The sequence below is a fragment of the Astatotilapia calliptera genome, chromosome 5, assembly GCF_964374335.1.
Source record: "Astatotilapia calliptera chromosome 5, fAstCal68.1, whole genome shotgun sequence".
NCBI lineage: Eukaryota > Metazoa > Chordata > Actinopteri > Cichliformes > Cichlidae > Astatotilapia > Astatotilapia calliptera.
In genome coordinates, this window is record NC_137426.1 from 38,017,338 (window position 1) to 38,044,183 (window position 26,846).

Here is a 26,846-nt window from a genome sequence, read left to right on the forward strand (position 1 = left end):
GTGGTAGAACCCAGCCTCTATTGATCCTGTGCTTGGAACCTGTTCCTATTACCATGATCTAATCATGGCAGAGCAGTCCATCTATGTCCAGTCATTAGAAGAATTTATCGATATCAGCCACTTCTTCTATCTACTACTGGTATATGCCATACATGGCTCTGTCCTTACATGATGGTTCCTTTTCTTTGTTTCTATACAGAGCTGCTTATGGAGGCACCAGCATCAGGTGGCTGCTCTCCCCAATCCCTCAATCTAAACTGTCCCTGATGCTCAGTACCTACACTTTCTCTTTACAAATTCTATTGGGGTTCAGTTATTCCTGAGCACAACCAAACCATGATAGCTAATTTAAACAAATGTATCATCATCTTGATTGTGGCTTTTATACAAAAACATGTTAAAGATGTTGTACATCACCTGCTTCACAAACCACCAGCAGAACTCATCCCCCTAATTCCACTAATACTTTTTTTTTTCATTAACCTGTACAACTTCAATATGTGTGCAGCCCGTGAAAAGAAATGGCAAACAATTAATTGTAAGGCAACGTGAGACAGCCTCAAACTTACCCAAAAAACATGAATTGTGTAGTTATTTCAAACAACTGAACAAGTTAAGAACTGGAACTACAATAAACACCTGGTGAGAGAAACAGGCTATATGAATGGGAAAGTGGATAAAGAGAATTCAAAGCTACCATAAAGACACAGTGAGACTATGGCAGACAGACTCATTTAGGACAAGAAAAAAAGAAAGGAGGACAGTGGGAATTAGAGTTTTATTATTAATTCTTGTCTCTGAAGGCCCACAGGCTCGTCCCCTTAAATCCTCAGCCACAGTGCTTTCCTTTACAATGTCCTACTCCCAATTTCTCTTTCCATCCACTTCTCCCTTTTCAAATTATGTACCTCTCTCTCTCTCTCTCTCTCTCTCTCTCTCTCTCTCTCTCTCTCTCTTCATTCATCCCTAAAGCTCCCTTTTTCTCTCCAGGGACAGGCTGATGCAGTGACAAATTAGAGGAAAAAAAAGAAACCACAGTAGAATGTGAGATGTCCTCATATTTTTTTCCCTATAAAAAGTCTCTCTCTTTCTACAGTGATTCCTCTCACGGTAATCCATCCAAATTTATCTATTTTGAAAGTTGGTGACCTTCACAGAAGTAACATTTTAGTGGCTTATGTGACATGTACATAGTGGCACAGATATACTTCTGTTTTACATACTGCTTCTGTTTTACGTACTATTCTAGCTCTAAAGCTCTTAAACAATTTAAAATTGATATGGATTTAATGAGTTCAAGTCTCATGTAAATATTGGAATTATAGTTCCAGTATCAGCTAATAAAATGCACTTTTTAAAAATGTTTAAAGTAAACTTGTTTATTCTTTCATTGAAGAACAATTTTAGCAGTTTAGATTATATTTTGTACTGAATCTGGATGGCTGCTCAGATAACTGTTGACTTTGGTGAATTATCTTTCAAGAATTTAGCAGTATAACTAATTCTTGTGATTCAATATTACGGCTCATGGTTTTTACCTGCAGTGCATTTTTCTAATCAAATTTTACCCCTCCGCAAATTGCTACCTTATCGTGGTGGAGGGATTTGTGTATCCCAGCGTTCCCAGGGGCTATGTTGTCTAGGGGCTTTTGCCCCCTGGTAGAGTCTCCCATAGCAAATTGGTCCTGGGTGAGAGACCAGACAAAGAGTGATTCAGAAACCCCCTATGAGAAGACCACAGAGGGAACAGTTCACCCTGCCCGGGATAGAGTTACCGAGACCCCTACCTGGAGTCAGGCCTGGGGAGGGTGCCCGAGGGCAAGTGTCTGGTGGCCGGGTCCCGGCCGGACACAGCCCAAAAAAGGGACATGGGCCCATCTTCCTGCAGTCAGGAGGCACTGTAGGGTTCGGGTGCATTGTGAGCCGGGTGGCGGCCGGAGGTCCCCAGCTACCAAGACTGGCAATTGGGACTTGGAATGTCACCTCTCTGGTGAGGAAGGAGCCTGAATTAGTGCGTGTGGATGAGAGGTACCGGTTAGATATAGTCGGGCTCACCTCAATGCACGGCCTGACCGTCATCTCCACTTATGCTCCGATGCACTTATGCAACCTGTTGGGTGATGGGCTCTGTCAGGGCTGCTCTTTGTCACCGATCCTGTTCATAATTTTTATGGACATAATTTCTATGCGTAGCTAAGTCGCGGAAGGCTTTCACTTGGGTGGTCTCAGAATCTCATCTCTGCTTTTTGAGGATGATGGTTCTGTTGTCTTCATCGGGTGATGGCCTCCAGCTCGCCTTGAAATGGTTTGCAGCCTAGTGTGAAGCGATGGGAATGAGAATCAGCACCTCCAAATCTGAGGCCATGGTCCTCAGCCAGAAAAGGGTTGAGTGCTCAGGGACGAGTTCTTGCCCCAAGTGGAGGAGTTTAAGTATCTCGGGGTCTTGTTCATGAGTGACGGGAGAAGGGAGTGGGAGATTGACAGACAGATTGGTGGTGCAGCTGCAGTGCTGTGGATACTGTACCGGTCTGTTTTGGTGAAGAGAGCTGGGTGTAAAAGCGAAGCCCTCAATTTACAGGTCAATCTTCGTTCCTACACTCACCTATGGCCAAAAGCTGTGGGTAGTGACCAAAAACGAACAACGAGATTGCAGATACAAACGGCGGAAATGGGCTTCCTCCGAAGGGTGGTGGCCTCTCCCTTAGAGACAGGGTGAAAAGTTCGGTCATCCAGGAGGGACTCAGAGTAGAGTTGCTGCTCCTTCACATCGAAAGGAGCCAGTTGAGGTGGTTTGGTCATCTGACAAAGATGCCTCCTGGGTGCCTCCTGGGTGCCTCCTGGGTGAGGTGTTCCTGGTATGTCCTACCGGGAGGAGGCCCCCAGGCAGACCCAGGACACAAAGGAGAGATTATATCTCTCAGCTGGCCTGGGAATGCCTTGGTGTTCCCCGGACAAGCTGGAGGAGGTGGCTGGGGAGAGGAAGGTCTGGGCTTCTCTGCTTAGGCTTTTTGATTGCACTCCAGTCATTACGGTTCACAACATATGACCACACATGTAGTGTGTTACTCAGAGGCTTGTCAGAGTCGGACGATGCCCCGACCGGTCGACCTGTGTGTGTGTGTTTGTCCTCTTCTCTCTCTCGCACCTCTGCGAGTGTTACGCGGTCGCGTAGCAATGAGAGACCTCTGACCCGGAAGTGCTGCCACTCTCAGCTGCCTCACCTGCGACCGATTCCTCGCCAGCTGCTGCCAATTATCCACCACCGTGGCAGGACTATTTAATGGTGTGGCTGAGTGACAGACAGCGCTGGAGTATTGCACCAAGCCTGGTAGTGACTCAAGCTCAGAGAGTGTTAAAGAGAGTGTTCGCGCGCTGGGGGCGGCTAATCGTGTCTGTTTTGCCTTTTTCCCAGGAAGCGAACGAGACGGAGAGACGGAAGGGGAGACTTCACTGAATTCCAGGAGATTTGTGGACACACGAGGGGAGAAGAGGAGAGGAGCACTGAAGGGACTTGCACTGTGGATAACTGTGGATTGGTTTTGGCTTCACTGTAAATAAAGACACTGTTCAACTTAAACGAGAGGTCCGCGTCTGGGTTCGCTAACTCACCATCCTTAACAGAATACTCCAGCCATCAACATGGATCCAGCGGACACTGTCCCGGTTCTGCGGGAACTCTCGATTCAAGGTGAGATGTTGGACGCCATGAAAAAATTATGAAACACGTTGTTGATGAACAAACTGAGTTGCGGCAGCTGGTCGCTGAATTAAAAGAAATTTTGCTAACTCCACCTGGGGCCGCAGCTAATGTTCTGCCGCCCGGACCGTCTCTTAGCACAGCTGCTGCTTCTCCTCTGCTGATAAATGCCCAGAGTCGGGAAAAGAGGCTGCCCATCAGTAGCCGTGGGGATATTGACGGGTGTCACCGCAAACATCTTTCCCCACCAAGTTAATTTTCAAGTTAATTGATGAAGCCCTGGCCCAGAAGTTGGGTATAACTGTTGAACCCTTACCAGAGGTCCTCCAGGTGGCGGCTCTTAATGGTGCCCCCTTAGCTAGCATCACCCATCGCACTACAGATCTAACTCTCTCTCTCTCCAGCAACCACATTGAACAAATCAGCCTGTTCCTGTTCAAGGCTCCTCACACTCCGCTAGTTTTAGGTTACTCCTGGCTCAAACACCATAACCCGCAGATCGATTGGAGGAAGGGCAGGATAACTGGGTGGAGATCGGAAGGGCAGGATAACTGGGTGGAGATCTCAGTGTCATGAACAGTGCTTACGTTCTGCTACAGCTAGCCAGACGCACACAAGTCAGTCGTCACCAGATGCTTCACCCGATTTGACTACAGTTCCGGCTGAATATCACGACCTAGCCCAAGTGTTCAGTAAGGAAAAGGCCAAGTCTCTCTTCCCCCCCCCCCCATCATCCATACAATTGTGGGATAGACTTGCTTCCCGGCGCTCCCTTGCCCACTAGCCGTCTGTACAGTATCTTGAAACCAGAGCATGAGGCAATGGTGAGCTACATAACAGATTCACTGGCGACCGGGATAATCTGGCCGTCCACCTCTCCCCTTGGGGCAGGTTTCTTCTTCGTTGAGAAGAAAGACAAGACACTCCACCCCTGCATTGACTTCCGAGGTTTAAACAAGATAACAGTTAAGAACAAATACCCGCTTCCTTTACTCACCTCTGCTTTTGAACTCCTTCAGGGAGCAACCATCTTCTCAAAACTTGATCTCCGCAATGCTTATCATCTGATTCGGATCCGCCAGGGGGATGAGTGGAAGACGGCGTTTAACAGACACCTTGGGCACTTTGAGTATTTGGTGATGCCATTCGGGCTCACAAATGATCCAGCTGTTTTTCAGGCCATGATAAATTATGTTTTACCAGACCTCATTTATCACTGCGTTTTCGTTTATCTAGACGACATCCTCGTGTTTTCCCAGTGAAAGTAAAGGAGGTGGTGGAATGGCCCGAACCCAAGAACCGTAAGCAGCTGCAAAAGTTTCTGGGATTTGCCAACTTCTATCGACGGTTTATTCGCAATTTCAGTCAAGTCGCCTTGCCCCTCACCAAACTAACCTCCCTAAGCAGTCATTCCAGTGGTCTCCCGGCGCTGAACAAGCTTTTGAGAAACTCAGACACCTTTTTTCCTCAGCTCCGGTGATGGTGCAGGCGGACCTCAGTCAACCCTTTTTGGTGGAGGTGGATGCTTCGGACGCAGGCGTGTGGGCAATCCTATCCCAACAGGTAAACGGAGAGTTACACCCATGTGCCTTTTTCTCTCAACGTTTATCTCCTGCAGAGAGCAATTATAACGTTGGAGACCGGGAGCTCCTCGCCATAAAACTGGCCCTCGAAGAGTGGCAGCATTGGCTCGTCAGTGGTAATTTGGACAGACCACAAGAACTTAGCCTATCTCCAAGAAGCCAAGAGACTGAACGCCCGGCAGGCCAGGTGGGCTCTATTTTTCACACGGTTTAACTTAACAATCTCTTACAGACCCAGCTCCCGCAATCTCAAAGCGGATGCGTTATCACATCAATTCACCCTGGATCTTGACCCTGAAGAGAAGGAGAAACCCATTCTGCCCTCCTCGTGCTTTGTGGGGGCTCTGACCTGGGAGATAGAGAGGATCATCAAGGAAGCTCAGCTGTCAGAACCTGATCCAGGGACAGGTCCAGAGGGGAGGATGTTTGTTCCCACGGCAGTCCGAAGTAAGGTCCTTCACTGGGCCCATACAGCCGAGTTCGCCTGCCACCCAGGTAAAAACCGCACTACTGCCTTTCTGCAACATTTGTTTTGGTGGCCAACTTCAGGGAAGGACGCTCAGGAGTACGTGGCGGCTTGCCCTGTTTGTGCCCGTAACAAGGCCCCCAGTTCACCTCCTGCCTCCTTCGTCCATTGCCTGTACCCAGACGCCCGTGGTCTCATATCACAATGGACTTCATCACTGGTCTCCCACCCTCTGGTAACACGGTCATCCTGACCATCATCGATCGCTTCTCTAAGGCTGTTCATTTCATCGCTCTGCCTAAACTCCCTTCAGCCCTGAAAGCTGCCAAGATTATGACACAGCAGGTGTTCCGTCTCCACGATGTTCCCCAAGATATAGTGTCCGATCGGGGTCCCCAGTTCACGTCCCGGGTATGGAAGGAGTTTTGTAAGGAACTGGGGGTCAGCTTATCTTCCGGCTTCCACCCTCAAATTAACGGGCAAACGGAACGAGCTAATCAAGAACTCGAAGCGATGCTACGTTGTGTAGTCTCTTCCAACCAATCGTCATGGAGCAATCAACTGGCTTGGATTGAATATGCCCATAATGCTAGCACGTCGGCAGCCACTGGAGTTTCCCCATTTGCGGCCTCCCTGGGGTACCAGCCCCTGCTTCTCTCTGTGTCAGAAGGGGAATTGACGGTTCCTTTGGTTAAGCACCACATGCGGCACTGCCGACAGGTATTGTGTGCCACCCGAACTGCCCTTTTGAGGACCGCCGAGCAGAACAAGAGAACACCGCCGCGTTCTGGCCCTCGCATACCGGGTCGGGCAACAGGTATGGCTTTCTGCAAAACATGTTTTCTGCAAAAAAAGAGCAGTCGAAAGCAATTTTTGGTGTGCATGATGTAAACAATTTCGTCATGTGCTTTTTGGGGTTAAAGGAAGATGTGGACAAATAAGATGATTTGTTGTTGTGTAACTTGGGCAATCAGCAATGAGCTCCCAGCAACCCTTGCTGTTGACCTTGACATGACTTTCCGCAGTTGCCATTGCGTTCATGCTCATACAATGCCATGTGCTTGGCAAACTGATGTTACCGAAGCTGAATTGCTGGAACTTGCAAGCGACTCTGCTGCAGTGGTCGGTTCTTTAGAATTTTACCCTGTTCTTTGGTCAGGTTTTTTTTTATCTGGTAAAAGGATAACTCGACAGACGAACCCAGTCTGAAGCAAAACTCCATTGAACAGTAGCGATTCCACAGTTCCAGTTAACTGGATGGCGAGCCAACCCAAGAGTGATTAAGATTGCTGAGGTTGTATTGAAGCCAGAGTTTCATTTCCATTGTGTGTTGGAACAGGTACCTGCAGGACTTCAAACGTTCCTTCTTCACCAGAGTGTGGTAGGACAAACAGTTGAACAAACATAGAATGGGCCCTGATGATCCATCAGTTATCAGACATTCATTCAAACATTTGACTCAGAGAAAAGCTGTATGCCATCCATCCATCCATTTTCTTCCGCTTATCTGGGGGCAGGGGCGCGGGGGCAGCAGCCCAAGCAGAGAAGCCCCTGACCTCCCTCTCCCCAGCCACCTCCTCCAGCTTATCCGGGGGAACACCAAGGCGTTCCCAGGCCAGCTGAGAGATATAATCTCTCCAGCGTGTCTTGGGTCTGGCCCCACTTTAATTTATTTTTGGGGAGATATTTTGTATTTTATTTTATTGTATTAAGTACATTTATTTGCAGCTGCGGTGTGTCAAATATATAATTTTATCCACTGTTTATCCTGGTGTGGTCCTTCATTATTGATGTTTATACCTCTTAGATTATCTGATACTGGCCTAGTGAGAGTTTGTCACGGCCGGGCGGATCACACACAGTAATTCGGCGTGCCCGTGTGGCGTGCTGGCTAGACCCAAGCGCGGCGAAGGCTAGCGGTGGGTTTGGAGCAGACACGCAGTTATTCTAGTAATGACCAGTGCACGAAGCGTGGCTTCGGAACGGTCGTTACAGACAGAGAGCGAGCGGAGCCGGGAAGAGAAAAAGGATTGAAAGGGATTGTAACTCACAGTTGCTGAATCAGGCGGAGACTGACGTCGGCAGAGTTTCGGAGCTCCTGACACGAAGATACTGATGTCTGAGCGGCGAACAGGTGGGTGGCGTCTCTCTTTTAACCCCGGCCCCGTGATCAGCTGATCACAGCCGATCACCGGCTGACAGGACCCCCCCCCCCCCCCGAGGACCGGCACCCGACGGGCCAGGACGGCGGCGACGGAAATCCGAGATGAGGGAAGGATCCAAGATGAAGCGGGACGGCACCCAGGAGCGCTCATCAGGGCCGTAGCCAGCCCAGTCCACCAAATACTGGACCCCCCGACCCCGGGGACGGGAGTCCAAGATCCGACGGACAGCGTAGACAGGACCCCCATCGACGATCCTGGGCGGGGGCGGGGCCCGGGAGGGGGGCGCCAGTGGGGAAGCGACGTGCCGCTTAAGCTGCGAGACGTGGAAAACCGGATGGACCTTCATGGCGGGCGGAAGCCGGAGACGGTAAGCCACGGGGTTGAGCCGGGCGGTGACTTCGTACGGGCCGACGAACCGGGGAGAGAGCTTCTTGGACTCACCGCGCAGCCGTAGGTGCTTAGTGGAGAGCCAGACGCGGTCCCCCGGCCGGAAGGGGTGACCCGGGCGGTGGCGGCGACGATGCTGCCGGGTGTACAGAGCGTTGGCCCGGGAAATGGCAGCCCGCGCCTTGATCCAGGCCTGGCGACAGCGGCGGACCATCCGTTCAGCAGCCGGCACGTCGACCTCCGCTTCCTGATGGCTGAAGATAGGAGGTTGAAATCCATGACAGACCTCAAAGGGCGAGAGACCGGTGGCGGAAGAGATGTGAAGGTTATGAGACAACTCAGCCCACACCAGGTAACGAGGCCATAGCGACGGTTGGGCGGAGACGAAGCACCGTAAGAAGCGCCCCAACTGTTGATTGGTCCGTTCAACCTGCCCATTGGTCTGAGGGTGATAGCCGGACGAGAGGCTGGGAGACGCTCCAATCAGGCGGCAGAAGGCCTTCCAGAACCTGGCGGTGAACTGTGGCCCCCGATCGGAGACTATGTCCTTGGGAAATCCGTGAAGCCGGACGACATGGTCCAGGAGGAGCTCGGCCGTCCGTTTGGCGGAGGGGAGGCCGGCCAGGGCGACCAGGTGCACCGCCTTAGAAAACCGGTCCACAAAGGTGAGGATGGTGTCAAGACCGTCCACAGATGGAAGGCCGGTAACAAAGTCAAGGCCGACATGGGACCAGGGACGTCTCGGCACCGGGAGAGGGTGAAGGTCGCCAGCGGGTGGCTGGGTGGAGGACTTGGCCCGAGCACAGGTGTCACAGGCGGAAACGAAGTCACGGACGTCCCGAGTCATGGAGGGCCACCAGAAGGCACGACGGAGGAGCTGGAGGGTTCTGTCGGGCCCTGGGTGACCAGAGAGCGGGGAGGAGTGAGCCCAGAGCAAGGCCTCCTGACGGCACCGGGATGGCACATAGAGCCGCCCAGCTGGGGTCTCCGGCGGAGGCGGTTCGGCGGTCAGGGCGTCCCGGATAGAGTCCTCCAAGGGCCACCAAAGGGGGGCAGCGAAACAATGAGACGGTAGGATAGGTCCAGGGTCTGACGTGAAGTCGTCCTGGGTGAACTGCCTGGAGAGGGCGTCTGCCTTGGTGTTCTTGGAGCCAGGGCGGTAGGCGAGGTGGAAGTTGTACGGTTCGAAGAATAAGCCCCAACGGGCCTGCCTTGGGTTGAGCTGCTTGGCAGAACGAATATGGATCAGGTTCTGGTGATCAGTCCAGATCAGAAATGGTTCTTTCGCTCCCAGGAGCCAATGCCGCCATTCTTCCAAGGCCCACTTGATGGCCAGGAGTTCCCGGTCGCCGACACCATACCGTCGCTGTGTGTCAGAGAACTTCCTTGAAAAATAGCAGCACGGGTGAAGTTTTCCATCCGGGCCATGTTGAGAGAGGACGGCGCCAGCGCCAACATCGGAGGCATCCACCTCCACCACAAAATCTCCGGCAGGATCAGGGTGGAGCAGGACGGGAGCTGTAGCAAACCGACGGATAAGGTCTCGGAAGGCCAGTTTCGCACCAGGGGGGAGGCAGAAGGGCCTGGGCAGGTTAGCTGGTTTAGTGAGGGATGTCAGTGGCGCGACAATGGTGCTGAAATTGCGGATAAAGCGCCGATAAAAATTGGCAAAGCCCAGGAAGCTCTGTAGCTGCTTAAGGCTGGAAGGCTGAGGCCACTGGGTCACGGCTTGGAGCTTTTGCGGGTCCATGGTCAGGCCATTGGAGGAGATGGTGAAGCCCAGGAAGGTAGTGGACCGTTGATGGAAGGCACACTTTTCCAGTTTGCAGAACAGCTGGTACTCGAGCAGCCTGCTTAGCACGGCCCGCACATGGCGAATATGGTCCACTTCGGTGCGGGAGTAGATCAGGATGTCATCCAGATAGGCAAACACCCATCGGCCCAGCATGTCCCGCAAGACATCGTTGATCAGGTGTTGGAAGACAGCAGGGCTGTTGCAGAGGCCGAAGGGCATCACCAGATACTCCCAGTGCCCGTTAGGGGTGATGAAGGCCGTCTTCCATTCGTCCCCTTCTCTAATCCGCACCAAATTGTAAGCGCTGCGTAGGTCTAGTTTGGTGAAGATGCAGGCCTGGGAGAGGGAATCGAGCGCGGTGGATAGCAGAGGAAGAGGATGGCGGTTCTTAACAGTGATTTTATTCAAGCCTCGGTAGTCTATACAGGGGCGAAGCCCGCCGTCTTTCTTCTTTACAAAGAAGAACCCCGCAGCTGCAGGGGAGGTAGAAGGGCGAATGAAGCCCTGTTGGAGAGCCTCAGCGACGTACTCCTCCATGGCTTTGTTCTCTGCGGTTGACAGCGAGAACAGGCGACCACGAGGAGGGACTGCTCCCGGGAGGAGCTCGATGGCCATGTCGTAGGAGCGATGAGGAGGGAGAGCGGAGGCTCGCCTCTTACTGAAGACCTCGGACAGGTCATGGTAAGCCGGAGGGATCCTATCCAGATCGACGGGCTCCGGGGGTGACGCCTCTTCTGACTTTGAGTCCTGTCCAGTCCGGAGGAGAGGGCAGCGGCGTGAACACCGGGGACCCCAGTCCAGGATCTGGCAGGAAGACCAGGAGACGTGGGGGTCATGTCGACGGAACCAGGGGTATCCGAGGATGAGAGGAGAGGAAGAGGCCGAGACTACTAGAAACCGGATCTCCTCCTGATGATCCCCGACAGACATGCGGACTGGCTGGGTCTGGAACTGGACCGGGTAGGGTTGGAGTGGTCGCCCGTCTACTGAGGTCACCGGGAGAAATCGGTCGACGGAAGTCAATGGGATGCGAAGCCGAGAGGCTAGTTTTTGGTCGATGAAGTTCTCGGCGGCTCCGGTGTCCAGGAGGGCTTCGGATGAGAGCTGTTGGTGTTTCAGGTGAAATGTGACCGGTAACAGAAAACGAGAGGGATCGGAGGAGTGGGAAGGGCCAGGTGGGACACCCCCGCAGTCTACCTGGCGTCGTCGTTTCCCGGCCGTAGCGGGCACTGGGGACGACGGTGTCGAGCTGATCCACAGTAGGCGCAGAGGCCCTCACGCCAGCGTCTCTCTTTCTCCTCTTTGGGGAGTCCACCCAGCTGCATGGGCTCCTCGCTGGATGTGCTGCTTGGGCTAGCCGTGGCTCCATCAGAGGGGGGAGGAGGTCGCGACGACGTGGTCCGCTGAGGCTGGAAGGGTTTTAAGGCCCGAGGGGCATGGCGAGGCCGCGACATCACACGTTGGTCGATCTTCAGGGCAAGGTCCATGGCCTCATCCAAGGTCTTTGGGGCCTCACGGCCGGCCATCTCGTCCCTGATGTAATCAGCCAGCCCCTCTAGAAAGATGGAGCGCAGAGAAGCATCTCCCCATTGAAGCTTAGCAGCCAGGGTGCGGAATTGGGAGGCGAAGTAACAGACTGGTCGGCTGCCCTGGCGTAGATGAAGCAGCTGTGACTCCACTTCCACTTCACTGCTGGGGGGAACGAAAGTCTTTTTTAACTCCTCCACAAACAGAGCATAGTCATTACACGCTGCAGACTTATTGTTGTAGAGAGCCGCGGCCCATTCCTGAGCCTGGCCAGACAAGAGAGAGGTGAGCATCGCCACTTTTGCACGGGCAGTGGCGTATTTAGTGGGTTGACATTCAAACATCATGTCTAAGGTGGCGAGCAATCCATCAGGCCGGCCGTCTACTCCGTTCCACTTGTCGGGTAGTCCGATCCGGGGTTCAGCGCTCACCGGCGCTGGCTGACGTTGCAGCGAGGTGACGGAAGAGGAAAGCTGGAGGACAGTTTCGGTGAGAGACTCCATCTTTGTGCTCATCCGATCCACCACACCGCGAAGATATAACACTTCGGCTTTCAGCCGTTCGAATTCCGCTGGGTCTATATGCGGCTCAGACATCCTGTCACGGCCGGGCGGATCACACACAGTAATTCGGCGTGCCCGTGTGGCGTGCTGGCTAGACCCAAGCGCGGCGAAGGCTAGCGGTGGGTTTGGAGCAGACACGCAGTTATTCTAGTAATGACCAGTGCACGAAGCGTGGCTTCGGAACGGTCGTTACAGACAGAGAGCGAGCGGAGCCGGGAAGAGAAAAAGGATTGAAAGGGATTGTAACTCACAGTTGCTGAATCAGGCGGAGACTGACGTCGGCAGAGTTTCGGAGCTCCTGACACGAAGATACTGATGTCTGAGCGGCGAACAGGTGGGTGGCGTCTCTCTTTTAACCCCGGCCCCGTGATCAGCTGATCACAGCCGATCACCGGCTGACAGAGTTTGGTCATTCTTGCTTAAAAACTGTAAGTAGGGTTACAATTTTGTATCAATTGCTTTTGCTGAAAATGAATTACAGTTGTCCAGGCTAGAAGTAATTAACACATGAAATAGTTTCGCAAGACAAGATGTCTCTAATTTTGGAGCTATTGCTCAAATGCAAGAAACCAGTTTGCATATTAAACATATATTTTTATTCTCTTCAATGACTTGAAGAATCTTGAAGAATCTTCAAGTCATTTTTTGACCAGAATATCCTTCAATGTTACTTGAGGCCAAGGTAATGCCATCTAGAGTACACATCTAGTTAAACACCATATTTAAGGACACGGTTTAGCACACTGGGATGAGCAGGCGACCATATGCCGCATGGCTGAGATGCTTTCCCTCTCTCTCTCCCCCTGCTTTCCTATCACTCTTTAATGTACCCTTTGAAATAAAGCTGTAAAAAGGCCAAAAAACACACCATATTTAAAGGATTTTTAGGGTCGCGTACGTAACCTCAGTTTTATCTGAAATGCAGTTTATAAATTCATGTGTGTCAATAAAATAAACAGCAGGTGTAAAGGTCTTGCTTGATGGATAGATAAAGTTGGGTATCCACTGCGCAGCAGTGAAAATGTATTATGTACCTTCTGATACTACTGCCTAAGATAAGCATGTATAATGCAAGGGTGTGCGTGAAGAATGTCAAGAACTCATCCCTGACTCGAAGTGGATACTCCACCCTTTTCTGACTGAGAACCATGGCCTCAGATTTGGAGATGCTGATCCTCATTCCCGCCGCTTAATTCCAGTGCGACCTGGAGGCCATCAACCGATGAAGCCAACAGAACCATCATCTTCGAAAAGCAGAGATGACATTCTGAGACCACCCAAGTGAAAGCCTTCCATCACTTGGCTTTGCCTAGAAATTCGCCTAGAGATTCTGTTCATAAAAATTATGAACAGAATCAGTGACAAAAGGGCAACCCTGGCAGAGCCCATCACCCACCAAGAACGAGTTTGATTTATTGCCGGCTATGCGAACCAAGCTCTTGCAATGGTTGTATAGGGATCAAATGGTGTAGCAATGGGCCAGACACCCCATACTCCCGCAACACCTCCCACAGGACACTCCGAGGGACACGGTCGAATGCCTTCTTCAAGTCCACAAAACGCATGTAGACTGGTTGGGCAAACTCCAATCCACCCTCATGTATCCTGAAGAGGATAAAGAGCTGGTCCAGTGTTCCGTGACAAGGGCGAAAACTGCATTGTTTCTCCTGTATCTGAGATTCCACTAATGGACGGACTCTCCTTTCCAGCACTCTGGCATAGACCTTCCCAGGGAGGCTGTGATACCCCTGGAACACACCCTCCGGTCCATCTTCTTAAAGATGGGGACCACCACCCCGGTCTGCCAGTCCAGGGGTACCGCCCCTGATGTCCATGCAACATTGTAGAGACGTGTCAGCCAGGACAGCCCTACAACATCCAGAGCCCTCAGGAATCCAGGGCGGACCTCATCCACCACAGGGGCTCTGCCACTAAGGAGTTGATTAACTGCCTCAGTGACCTCACACCTGGAAATTGGCGGGTCATCCAACTCTGCTTCTTCTACATTCCAGTGTGTGAATGTGTGTGTGAATGGGTGGATGACTGGATATGTAAAGCGCTTTGGGGTCCTTAGGGACTAGTAAGGCGCTATATAAATACAGGCCATTTACCATTTACCATTCTATGGAAGACGTGTCAGTGGGATTAAGGAGGTCCTCGAAGTATTCCTTCCACCGCCCAACAATTTTCTCAGTTGAAGTCAGCAGTGCTCCACCCGCACTATACACAGTACAGGTAGAGCACCACTTTCCCCTCCTGAGTCGCCTGAAGGTTTGCCAGAATCTCTTCTTCAGCGTGGTGGCTCCCTTCACCTCTGGTGTCCATCATTTGGTTCGGGGGTTTACTACCATGACAGGCAACAACCACCTTGCGGCCGCAGCTCAGTGCATCAACTTCGGCAATGGAGGTGCTGAACATGGTCCATTCAGACTCATTCAGATGTCCCCAGTCTCCCTTGGAATGCTGTTGAAGCTCTGCCTAAGGTGTGCGTTGAAGATCTGGGGCGGACTGGGGCCTCTGCTAGACATTCCCAGCACACCCTCACTGTACGTTTAGGAGCACCAGGTCTGTCCAGTGGCCTCCCCCAGCTCAGCCCCTCTCTTTACCCGAGTGTGCAGAACATATGGCTGGAACATATATGTTTTCAGAAACATTGCGTGTATTTTTAATCATAACTGTGGTTTTACATGGCTGGTATATTGTTTGAAGTCCACACTTTCAACACAAGTTGAAATGGAGACTTTGTGTCAGGGTAGGCGGAGAGGAGGATCCAAACGCAGGACTCAGACACTAACTTGACACTCAAAAACCTCAGCTTTATTGCTGGTACGAAAACAAAACATGAAGTGACCATGGAATATGGAGAACCGAAACACACAGGCATAATCTGATGGTACGACGTGACACTGAGCACAGGAAAACACAGGGCTAATACACACAGGGTGGTAATCAGCGAATGGGCAACAGGAGGGAGACACAGCTGGGAGAGATCAGGGTTAACGAGACGGGGGGAACCAAGCTGCACACACTAACATAAGACAAAGACTTTCACAATAAAACAGGAAACATGAATTACTAAACAAGCATGCAGACTTTACATTGAGAGACAGACAAAGAATGACACATGGAACCTGAACTAAACGTGAGATATAACTGAGAACAAATCCTTAAGCACGGATAAACAGAAACAAGAAATAATAATCATCGTCACTATGAGAATAAGAAAGCAATCCATGAAGCAGAATTAAACCGAAATATAATAAACTCAAAATACTGGGTCCAACGGACCCAGAACCGTGACACTTTGGGTCACTGCATCTTGTTGCTGGAGTTGCAATATGAGTTCACAAGGCTTAGATGTCCCTTGTAACATAATGTTAGACAGTCTGCTAGATGTCTGCACTGTGTTATTGTATCAACAACCTCTGATATGTCAGTACAAAGCTTGTACTGACAGAATTTTCTTTTTGCAGTGAGTTCTCCTGTAAAACATTAATGATAAATTCCCAACCCAGAAGAAAGAACATGCACAACTGAAATCTACCTCATCTTTCGAGTAAGTAACATAACCTTTTCCTACCTGGAAAAAAACAGCCATGGCTGCAATGATTCTCTTCTCTCTGAGTGCTGCAGTGAGACTTTCAAAGTCATCTGAGTTATACATGTAGATCTGCATCTGTGGAAAAAGAAAAAACTGACATTAGTTTGTGAGACAGAAAACTAGTGAAACCATGTTAATTTATGGTGCTGTGGCTCAGGAGGTATAGCAGCAGTTCACATGTTGTAGGTGTACAGACACCCAAAGCTGCCATGAAATATATATTTAGATTTATATACAATTTTGGCCACTTAGTTATGACGTTCCATGTATGTCCTGTGCGCTAGCATCTCGCACGCTGGTGCAATGTGAAGGATTGTCTCAGGGGCATCTTTACACAGCCTGTCTGCTTTGCCTGGTGTGGTAGACCACAGCCTCTCTGGATCTTAGAGCTTGCTCCTGTGCTGCCTCTGTGCTGTCTTTTAGTCCAACTTTATCCACTGGTAGGATTTCTGGATGCCAGCCACTTACTCTATCTGTTGGTGGTACATACTGTGCAGGGACCTGTCCTTGCATGGTTCTTCCTCTTGCTCCTCTTCTTTTTGGGATTTCTCCTGCCTGAGGTGTTCACTAAGCACACAGTTGGTTGTGACGATCTTCCTGATGTACTCATTGATGTTCATTGTTTCATCCTGGATAGTGGTTCTGCGGTGGTTTGCAATGTTGCCTTCAGATAGAACTGAGAGGATCGCACTAACTACCTTCCCTCTCTTTGTTACCATCCGACTGCACTTCTCCACTCCAAATAACATTGCTGTATATCCTGGTGGTGTGGAACAGTGAATCAATGTCTTGTTCACTCTCAGCATCGAGCTTCAACCATGTTAAGGAGGTGGCTGACAACTGCTCCCTTCCGTAGTCAGTGTCGGTAGCCAGTCTTGTCAATGATCTCACTGAGAGGGTTCAGGCCTATGCAGAACAGCAGTGTGGACAGAGCATCTCCTTGTTAGATCCTTAGTTGGCCTCTAATGTTGCTGAGTTCCTAGTGAAGGCTCTGTTTCCTTCACCCTCCACATTTTCTCGAGCTCTTCTCTGAGCCCTTGGTATTTCTCAAGCTTCTCGTGTTCCTTCTTTCTGATGTTGGTGTCATTGGGAACCGCTACATCTATCACTATGGCCGTCTTCTTCTGTTTGTCTACCATCATTATGTCCAGTTGCTTAGCCACCACCATTATGTCCGTCTGTATCAACATGGGATATTGAATTCTATAAGATAAAGCCATATATACGTGTATCTGATCTTCTATCAAAAGTTATAGCTATCTTTATGAAGGATATCCTCGTTCATTCTTGGCATACAGCTTGATGTCATCCATGTAGAGGAGGTGGCTGACAACTGCTCCATTCCGTAGTCGGTATCCGTAGCCAGTCTTGTTAATGATCTCACTGAGGGGGTTCAGGCACCATAGTCTGGAGTGCCACAACATTGGTGGGAATGCAGATGTTCAGATGTTCTGGCCGCGATACTTAAGTATCTAGCTATCCCTACAGAAGACGAGCGAGCATAAGGTGAGTAATACTTTATAAGGGAGAAGTGTGTGAATGGGTGAATGACTGAATGTAGTGTGAAGCGCTTTGGGGTCCTTAGGGACTACAAAAGCGCTATACAAATGCAGGCCATTTACCATGCAGGCCATAAGGGGCACATAATTTCAAATGCTACATTTGTATCAGCTCAACAAATATCAGTAAACACAATGTTTATGTGCAGCTTGTTTCACACCGTATTTGCCACAGTAGCTAAAAATCCAGCTTCTGTTCAGAGACAGAAAAGAGTGAGAGCTGACTTCAATCAGAGATGGAGAAAGATGTAAGAAAGACAGGACAGGAGAAGAAGAAGAGCAGTGTTCAGAGGCATTTGATAAATTGCTAATTAAATGTATGCATGTAGTTTCTCATTTTTTAAATCAGATATTAAATCTGCACATGATGTGAATTTATGATTTTTCATTTTGTGAAACATCCTGCAAAAAAAACCTGATGTATATTAACACTTCGTAGTCTAGTGCAGTGAATTGTTTTAAGGTCTCTGCCTTACAATATAAAGCACCTCATGGTAATTACTGTTTTGTAATTTGGTGCTAAATAAATCATACTAAATGAATTAAATAAACAGTTTGGCTCACGGTAACATGATGAGTTTATTGAATTCAGTTGTGTAAGTTCACAAAGAGCAGTAAACTTCAGAGTAGCTGCAGCAGCAGGTCTGCTGATCACAGCCTGTACACTAAGAAAATCTACTGGAGCTCTCAATAGAAATTATTGTCAGTTTTCCCTAGAGCCACTAAGATTGTATGGTTCCTCCATTGGCTGAATCACATTTTAATCCCCGAGTGTGCTAATGTTCCTGTTGAGGTCTGGAAGCAAAGCCACGCTCTACAATGTAGGCAACAGAAAATTGGGCTATTTAAAAAAAAACCTTCTTTTTCATGCTCATGATATTGACTGAAGTAAATGATTGAATCTCATTGAAACATTAATTCTCCCATCCATTTACAGTTTAGTCACAGACCATCGGCTTATCCACAATGTGCATATACAAAGCACCAGATAAAAAGCTGTTAGCCTCTCAGCTTTCCCAGCTCCACTTATTGTTAACAGGACACAGGCACTCTCTGACAGAGACAACTACACTTTTCGATGAGACTAAAATAAGCACAACTTTCAGCAACAATAGCCAACTGCAGCCACACGATGGAAATAATGCAAATGCACAAATTGACAGGCAGTGAGCTTGATGACAGTGCTGCCTGTGATGAAAGGAAAGAGAAGAAAAAAAAACTCTGAAAGTCTCTGTGTGGTCAACAAGTGACACAAATCATGCCCCTATCGTGTGTCCCAATCAGAGATAGTCAGGGGCGGCACCTCTATGATTGGCCGTGCTCCTGTACTTGTCCCATAGTCCTTTGTGTGTACGTTTGAAAGTGCAGGTGGAAGAGGGAGGTGAGTAGCTTGAATAAAGTGATATCGATTCATGAAATCCTGAATCAACTTTTAAATATATAAATGTATTTTGCCAGAAATGCCAGAATCTCAGCAAACACCAAACAGCAAATGAGAGCAGGTAAACAGATTCCACACAAAGAGGTAAACATAGACCGGACCCGAAGCATCAGAATCAGCTTTCTCTTTCTTGGCTTTCTCACCCAACGGACACGCCGTTGGGTGAGAAAGCCGACAGCTCACTGATTCTGATGCTTCGGTTGGTCCTTCGCTTTGTGTTTGTGTCTTTTTTGCATCTACAGGGAGTGCAGAATTATTAGGCAAGTTGTATTTTTGAGGAATAATTTTATTATTGAACAACAACCATGTTCTCAATGAACCCAAAAAACTCATTAATATCAAAGCTGAATGTTTTTGGAAGTAGTTTTTAGTTTGTTTGTAGTTTTAGCTATTTTAGGGGGATATCTGTGTGTGCAGGTGACTATTACTGTGCATAATTATTAGGCAACTTAAGAAAAAAAAAATATACCCATTTCAATTACTTATTTTTACCAGTGAAACCAATATAACATCTCCACATTCACAAATATACATTTCTGACATTCAAAAACAAAACAAAAACAAATCAGATTAGATTAGATTAGATTAGATAGAACTTTATTAATCCCTCGGGTGGGTTCCTCTGGGAAATTCGATTTCCAAAAAAGCACAGCACCGACAGAAGTTACAGAGTTATACACACACACACACATATATATAAATACAGAGACAATATAAATAAAATATACGAAGGGGATAAATAGAATAAATAGGAATAAAAATAAAAATACAAGTGAATTGCACATTTCAAGTATTGAGTCTATTGCACCGTTGACTATTTACAAAAGTATTGCACAAAAGGTATTGCACAGTGAGGTGAAGAGGCACTACAGCTTAGTTGTTCCCCCCTCCTTTGTCCTCCTGTTTCCCCTCCCTCTCCCCTCCAGAGAGGAGTTAAACAGTCTGATGGCGTGTGGGACAAAGGAGTTTTTAAGTCTGTTAGTTCTTGTCTTTGGGAGAAGCAACCTGTCACTGAACAGACTCTTCTGGTTGTTAATGGCCGTGTGCAGAGGATGCCCAGCATTGTCCATAATGTCCATCAGTTTCTTTAATGTCCTTTTCTCTGCCACTGTCACCAGAGTGTCCAGCTTCATGCCGACCACAGAGCTAGCCCTCCTGATCAGTTTCTCCAGCCTGGATGAGTCCTTCTTTGCTGTGCTGCTCCCCCAGCACACCACAGCATAGAAAAGTACTCCAGCAACCACCGACTGGTAAAACATCCTCAGGAGCTTCCTGCAGATGTTAAAAGACCTCAGCCTCCTGAGGAAGTACAGTCGGCTTTGGGCTTTTTTATACAGGTGCTCTGTGTTGCATGACCAGTCCAGTTTATTGTCCACCCACAGCCCGAGGTACTTGTACTTGTTGACCACCTCCACCTCCTCCCCCTCTATCTGAACCGGCAGTGGACCTGCTCTAGACCTCCCGAAGCCACAACCAGTTCCTTAGTCTTTGAGGTGTTGAGTTGCAGGTGGTTTGTGTGACTCCATGCGACAAAGTTCCTCACCAGACTTCTGTACTCCTCTTCCTGATCATCCCAGATACACCCCATGATGGCTGTGTCGTCTGCAAACTTCTGAATGTGGCATAATTCAGAGTTGTAGCAGAAGTCAGAGGTGTACAGGGTGAAGAGAAGAGGGGACAGCACAGTTCCCTGTGGTGCTCCGGTGCTGCTGACCACAGTGTCAGACGTGATGTCCTTCAGCCTGACGTACTGTGGTCTGTCGGTGAGGTAGTCGGAGATCCAAGCCACCAGGCAGGGGTCCACCTCCATCCTGTTCAGTTTTTCTTGAAGCATAGAGGGCCGGATGGTATTAAAGGCACTGGAAAAGTCAAGAAACAGGATCCTGACCGTGCCTTTTCCCCCATCCAGGTGTGAGTGGGCTCTGTGTAGGAGGTACAGGATGGCATCCTCCACTCCGACACCCGCCTTGTATGCAAACTGTAGTGGGTCCTGGGCATGTTGTACCTGTGGTCGGAGGAGGTTGAGGAAGAGCCGCTCTAGAGTCTTCATAAGATGTGACGTCAGTGCCACCGGTCGGAAGTCATTCAGCTCATTGGGCCGGTTCTTTTTGGGGACCGGGACGATGCAGGATGTCTTCCATAGGGCGGGCACTCTCCCCAGTCGCAGACTGAGGTTGAAGACTCGTTGTAGCGGCTCCCCAAGTTCAGCAGCACACGCCTTTAGCATCCTAGGACACACCTTGTCTGGGCCTGCTGCCTTTCTGGGGCGAAGCTTCCTCAGTTGTCTCCTGACCTGATCCACTGTGACACTGGGAGATGTTTGGGAAGAGGGGAGGGGGGGAGATGTCTTGCTGCTGAGAGAGGGATTGGAGGAGGGGGGTGTCATGGTGTCAGGAAGGGGGGGAAGCGAGGGAGGTAGGAGAGTGGGGATTGGACTCTGTAGTGAAGGTGAGGGTGGGGGGGTTGTGGGCTGGTCAAACCTGTTGAAGAAGTTGTTAAGTTCGTTTGCCTTCTCCACAGTCCCCCCCACTGTGCTTTTCTTGGTGTTGTGGCCTGTGATGGTTTTCACACCAGTGAAATCAGCGACCAATATAGCCACCTTTCTTTGCAAGGACACTCAAAAGCCTGCCATCCATGGATTCTGTCAGTGTTTTGATCTGTTCACCATCAACATTGCGTGCAGCAGCAACCACAGCCTCCCAGACACTGTTCAGAGAGGTGTACTGTTTTCCCTCCTTGTAAATCTCACATTTGATGATGGACCACAGGTTCTCAATGGGGTTCAGATCAGGTGAACAAGGTGGCCATGTCATTAGTTTTTCTTCTTTTATACCCTTTCTTGCTAGCCACGCTGTGGAGTACTTGGACGCGTGTGATGGAGCATTGTCCTGCATGAAAATCATGTTTTTCTTGAAGGATGCAGACTTCTTCCTGTACCACTGCTTGAAGAAGGTGTCTTCCAGAAACTGGCAGTAGGACTGGGAGTTGAGCTTGACTCCATCCTCAACCCGAAAAGGCCCCACAAGCTCATCTTTGATGATACCAGCCCAAACCAGTACTCCACCTCCACCTTGCTGGCGTCTGAGTCGGACTGGAGCTCTCTGCCTTTACCAATCCAGCCACGGGCCCATCCATCTGGCCCATCAAGACTCACTCTCATTTCATCAGTCCATAAAACCTTAGAAAAACTAGTCTTGAGATATTTCTTGGCCCAGTCTTGACGTTTCAGCTTGTGCGTCTTGTTCAGTGGTGGTCGTCTTTCAGCCTTTCTTACCTTGGCCATGTCTCTGAGTATTGCACACCTTGTGCTTTTTGGGCACTCCAGTGATGTTGCAGCTCTGAAATATGGCCAAACTGGTGGCAAGTGGCATCTTGGCAGCTGCACGCTTGACTTTTCTCAGTTCATGGGCAGTTATTTTGCGCCTTGGTTTTTCCACACGCTTCTTGCGACCCTGTTGACTATTTTGAATGAAACGCTTGATTGTTCGATGATCACGCTTCAGAAGCTTTGCAATTTTGAGACTGCTGCATCCCTCTGCAAGATATCTCACTACTTTTGACTTTTCTGAGCCTGTCAAGTCCTTCTTTTGACCCATTTTGCCAAAGGAAAGGACGTTGCCTAATAATTATGCACACCTGATATAGGGTGTTGATGTCATTAGACCACACCCCTTCTCATTACAGAGATGCACATCAGCTAATATGCTTAATTGGTAGTAGGCTTTCGAGCCTATACAGCTTGGAGTAAGACAACATGCATGAAGAGGATGATGTGGACAAAATACTAATTTGCCTAATAATTCTGCACTCCCTGTAGATTCTGAGCTGCAGGTTTCGTCTCTCTCCAACCAAAATTCACTGAACCAGCAGCAAAAGAAGATCAAAACTACACTTCACATTTGATAAATGTCGTCCTTAATTCCCTCTGACTTTTGCTGTTTTGCTTTTATCACCATCAGTGTGATAAAATCACACTTCATGCACAGCTCTCTCTGTGTACTTCAAGAACAGTTTCCCATCTCAAATCTCTGTTTTCTGCATTATTCATTCGGTTATTACCCACCAGTCTACCATTGTTTACAGCGCTCTCAGCCGCTGTCCTTTTTTTTTTTTTTTGACTTTTTTACTGATTTTTTACTGATCTTGGACAAGAAAGCCTAATTTCTGCTGTTCAATACTGAAGAAATTTGTACTTTTTAAAATTGCAGAATAATTTTAAAGTTATCTGCTATAAAATCCCAGGCAAGGAAAATCACCTTCATGTTTTTCTGTGTTTTATCCTCAGTTACTTTGACACAAAGGCATCTGCTGTGATGCTTACACTTTTGATAAAGTCTCGCGAGTGTCAGTTGTCTTTTTATAGATATAAAAATATGGAAATGGACTGATACATGATCAGAATTATAATATTTCTGGCTCAGGCAAAATCAAAATCAAAATCAAGAAGGTTGGCTACTGTTTGTCCGTGATTTGGACAGCGCAGCGTGTGTTCCTCACACAGGGGAAACAAATTCTGTCAGGGAGACCTACCTTGTACTTGTGCAGGTGAAGCCAAAGGGAAGACATGCTTCATCATATTTTCTAGTATTTGGATTGGAAGGAAGTTGGTTTGGGAACATATTTGGCAATGCTTCATCTCCTGCTTTGCGGTTGTGTGGGCACCCCAATGTCCAAGCATTTTTTTGTTGTTATTGTTTTTCACATTCATACCGCACCCCCCTCCCCCCTGCAATGGCTCTGCACCCCCCTGTGGCGGAAAGTGGAGTAGTCGAGACACCCGGCTGTTCCTGTATCACTGGAAATCGCGGGAAATCATGTAGTCATGCAGCTGTTACTCTGTGGAAGGTATATCACCTATGTGGATATCAAAATGTTTAAATGACTGAAACAGAAACTCTGGAAGGCTGTGATTGAGGAGTCACGATGCTGCTATCTAGTTACCCACATAGCAAGGAAGTCCGGCCCAGATCTGGTATCAAGCTGGCACTGCTGGCTGACTTCTGGCATGATAAGATGTATGTCATCCAGATATGGGCCAGGCGTGGCATAGATGGCACTGTCTATGTGATGGCATGCCATATCGGGCTCGATTGTGATTTGGTTTATGTGGCCCAGGCCCATAGAAAACAGGTCTAGCCCTGATCTGGCATCAAGCTGGCACTTCTGACTGACTGGTGTAATGGCAGAGTGTATGTCAACCAGATGTGCGCCATGTCTGGCAATGATGGCATTATTTATGTTCCTATTTTCCTATTTGAGAAGACCCATATGCCATGTTGCAATACTATACTGTTATGGTAGCTAACGTTTCAAATGCATGTTTGACAGGTTTGTGAGTGTACACTTTATCCAAAACCTGTAGCTCAGGAGGTAAAGCATGTCACCTCCTGATTGGAAGGTTAGTGGTTCGATCCCTGGCTCCTCCAGTCTGCATGTCAAGAGTCTGAATGTGTAAGAATGTAGTTAGGAAGCACTCAGTTTAAAGAAGATGTGTGATTGACTGAATGTGGAATGTTGTATACAGCACTTTGAGTACTCTGGGAGACCAGAAAAGTGCTATATAAGAGTCACTCACTATCTGAACAGAGTTTCGTCATGTTACTTTCGCACTATTTTGCATGTTCTGGCACATGTTGTTAGTACATGGCTTGATTATTGTACACATTAGGCTGACATCTGGGTCCAGAGCTGAAACTGTTCTGGGCCAGCGCAGGACCAGCAGTGTGTCTGCAACTGGCCTTGTGCTGACCCATGTGTGGACCACATCTGGCAAACCAGATCTGGGGCACCAAAGGGCCGTCATTCTTTTGGGTATGTGGACCATGTGTAAGCACACTGTGTAGGCTAGGTCCGGGCCATACCAACTTTGCTATGTGGGTAAGTGCTGCGTGGAGCTGTTGACTGTTTACATGTGGAAGCCACTCATTGTTTAAACTTTGTGTGGGCTGTATGCTGTACAATCACACAAAGATAAAATTAATATTCTTATAATATTTTAATAAAATATTATAAGAAAATGTGACACTGCGTAGTATATGCAGAATATAATAATTTGAAAAAAATTATCAAAAATTATCAAAAAGCAACTCACTATTGATATGAAATGGAAAATATGGGTGACCTTGCCAGTACTTTTATTTCAGTGGTTTAGATATGTTTCAGGTGTGTTGACCCAGGGTCATATCTAAAACATGCAGGACACCAGCCCTTTGTCCACCACTGATATAAACAGACACAGTAGTACTTTTGTTAGTGTAAATTTCCTCATGATGTTAAATCTTGAGTATTGACAGTGAGAAAATACTATTAATGTTTGTTGCAGGTGCAGAACGCTGTGATGAGTGGAAAGACGAGGCTTGCATGTACAGACGAGCAGCGCAGGTGGAATGCAGGGACAGAAAAGAGGCTTGAATCCAAACGTCTAAGACAGATAAACTAAGATAAACTAAGACAGACGTCACAGGGCAGAGCAACAGTGCAATGTGAACTCCCAGTGTGCACCATATCACCTTGCACACCAAGACTTTATTGATAGTTCAATAAAGTCTAGTGTTAGCAAAGCACCAATGAAACCTCGCCATCACTGCAACAGTAAAGTTAGCAATTGAGCTCATCCTCGAACAGGTAAAGCCGCTAATTACAGCACAAAGTAAACAATTTTTTTGTTAGCAACGAGTGAACGCTGGCTCTCACTTTGAGTAACCGGACTGCGGAAGTACTGGTCTGTCATGGCAGCCTACGTATGTTCTTACAGAAACCTGTGGGTCAATAGCAAAATGCCAACCAAAAACAAACATTATATGATAACTAGTGCTGTCAATAGATTAAAAAAAATTAACTAACTAATCTCACAATTTTCTGTTATTAATTGCGATTAATCTCAATTACTTTATTAATAGCCTGGCTCCAATTACATTTTTTTATTCTTTATATTTTAAGTAATTATCGTTGTTCACCGAAGTCCAGTGGTCTCCGGTGAGAGCGACATTCCTTACTTGCACAAGCTTGCTGGACTGCTGAGCCCTCTGGTCCCCATACAAAGTGTGCAGTCTCGACACAATGGTTCCTCTCGAGGGCAGATTGTAACACTCATCTCCTGATGCAGCACGAATGACTTCTCTCAGTCCATCATCTTCTACTATGCTAACTGGTCGGCAGTTTTTAGCTATCCAAACAACCAAGGAATTGGTTACCTTTTCTCTCACATTTTTTGTTATTCGTCCACAAGCACCATACTCCTGAAGCGTAGACTGGCGAGGTCCCGTAGAGGTGGATTCAGTTGGGTGTTTTGCTCTCAGGTGATACGCCAGTGATGAACTGCTTCTGTGGTACTTGAATTCAGCGTTGCAAATTGTGCATCTTACTCTCGTTTTGTCCAACAAGCCATCAGGCAACTTCTTAAAGAGAAACTTTCCACCCAAAAGTCCGCCCTCGTCCATGCTTGCGTGTGTTAGCTAGTGTTAGCTAGATAGTAGCATGGTGTCACTTCTTCTTCTTCTTCTTCTAATCATTTCTGTCAGGCCAAACGCCAGCATAGCACACTGTTGCCCCCTCCTCCAGAGGTGCTCATGAATTTAAAGGTCTTAGATTACAGGAAATTAATAAAAAAACAAAATCAGCATTAAATTTTTTTAATGCATTAAACATTTCGCGTTGATCTTAACAATTAACGCGATAATTTTGACAGCACTAATGATAACATTTGACATTTGCTTGCTTAGGAAGCGGGGATAGTGACAGCGACAAGAGAGCGAGATTTGAGATGTGAGATTTGTGACATTAGCTTGTTTGGAGTGTGTAGTTGGTTTGTAGTGTAGTATTTTTTGTTTGTTTTTTGTATTATGTGTCAAAACAATAAGGTGGCTGTTGAATGACACAGATGCTGGCCAAATAGCCACGACAGGGACACTGAAATGTAAATGCTGTCTCTGCGTGGAAAACAGACAAAGTGATACAGCTCCTGTTGTCAAGTCTTTGGGTCTAAGGCCTGTCCCTCAGTCTCGTGGTGGAATGGCACAAATAATTTGTGTAGCACCTTATTATGACACCTGATAGTTCTAAA

General features: G+C 48.1%; 1 protein-coding gene across 2 annotated transcripts in view; it reads right to left on the reverse strand.

Annotated features, from left to right (window-relative positions):
- Positions 1-26,846, reverse strand: part of LOC113023072 (receptor-type tyrosine-protein phosphatase gamma-like) — a 358,096-nt gene that overhangs the window by 111,121 nt on the left and 220,129 nt on the right. For both annotated transcript variants that reach the window (XM_080301449.1, XM_080301450.1), the window contains exon 5: positions 15,764-15,859. In XM_080301449.1, coding sequence (XP_080157575.1) covers positions 15,764-15,859 — 96 coding nt within the window. The remainder of the gene's footprint in view (positions 1-15,763; positions 15,860-26,846) is intronic.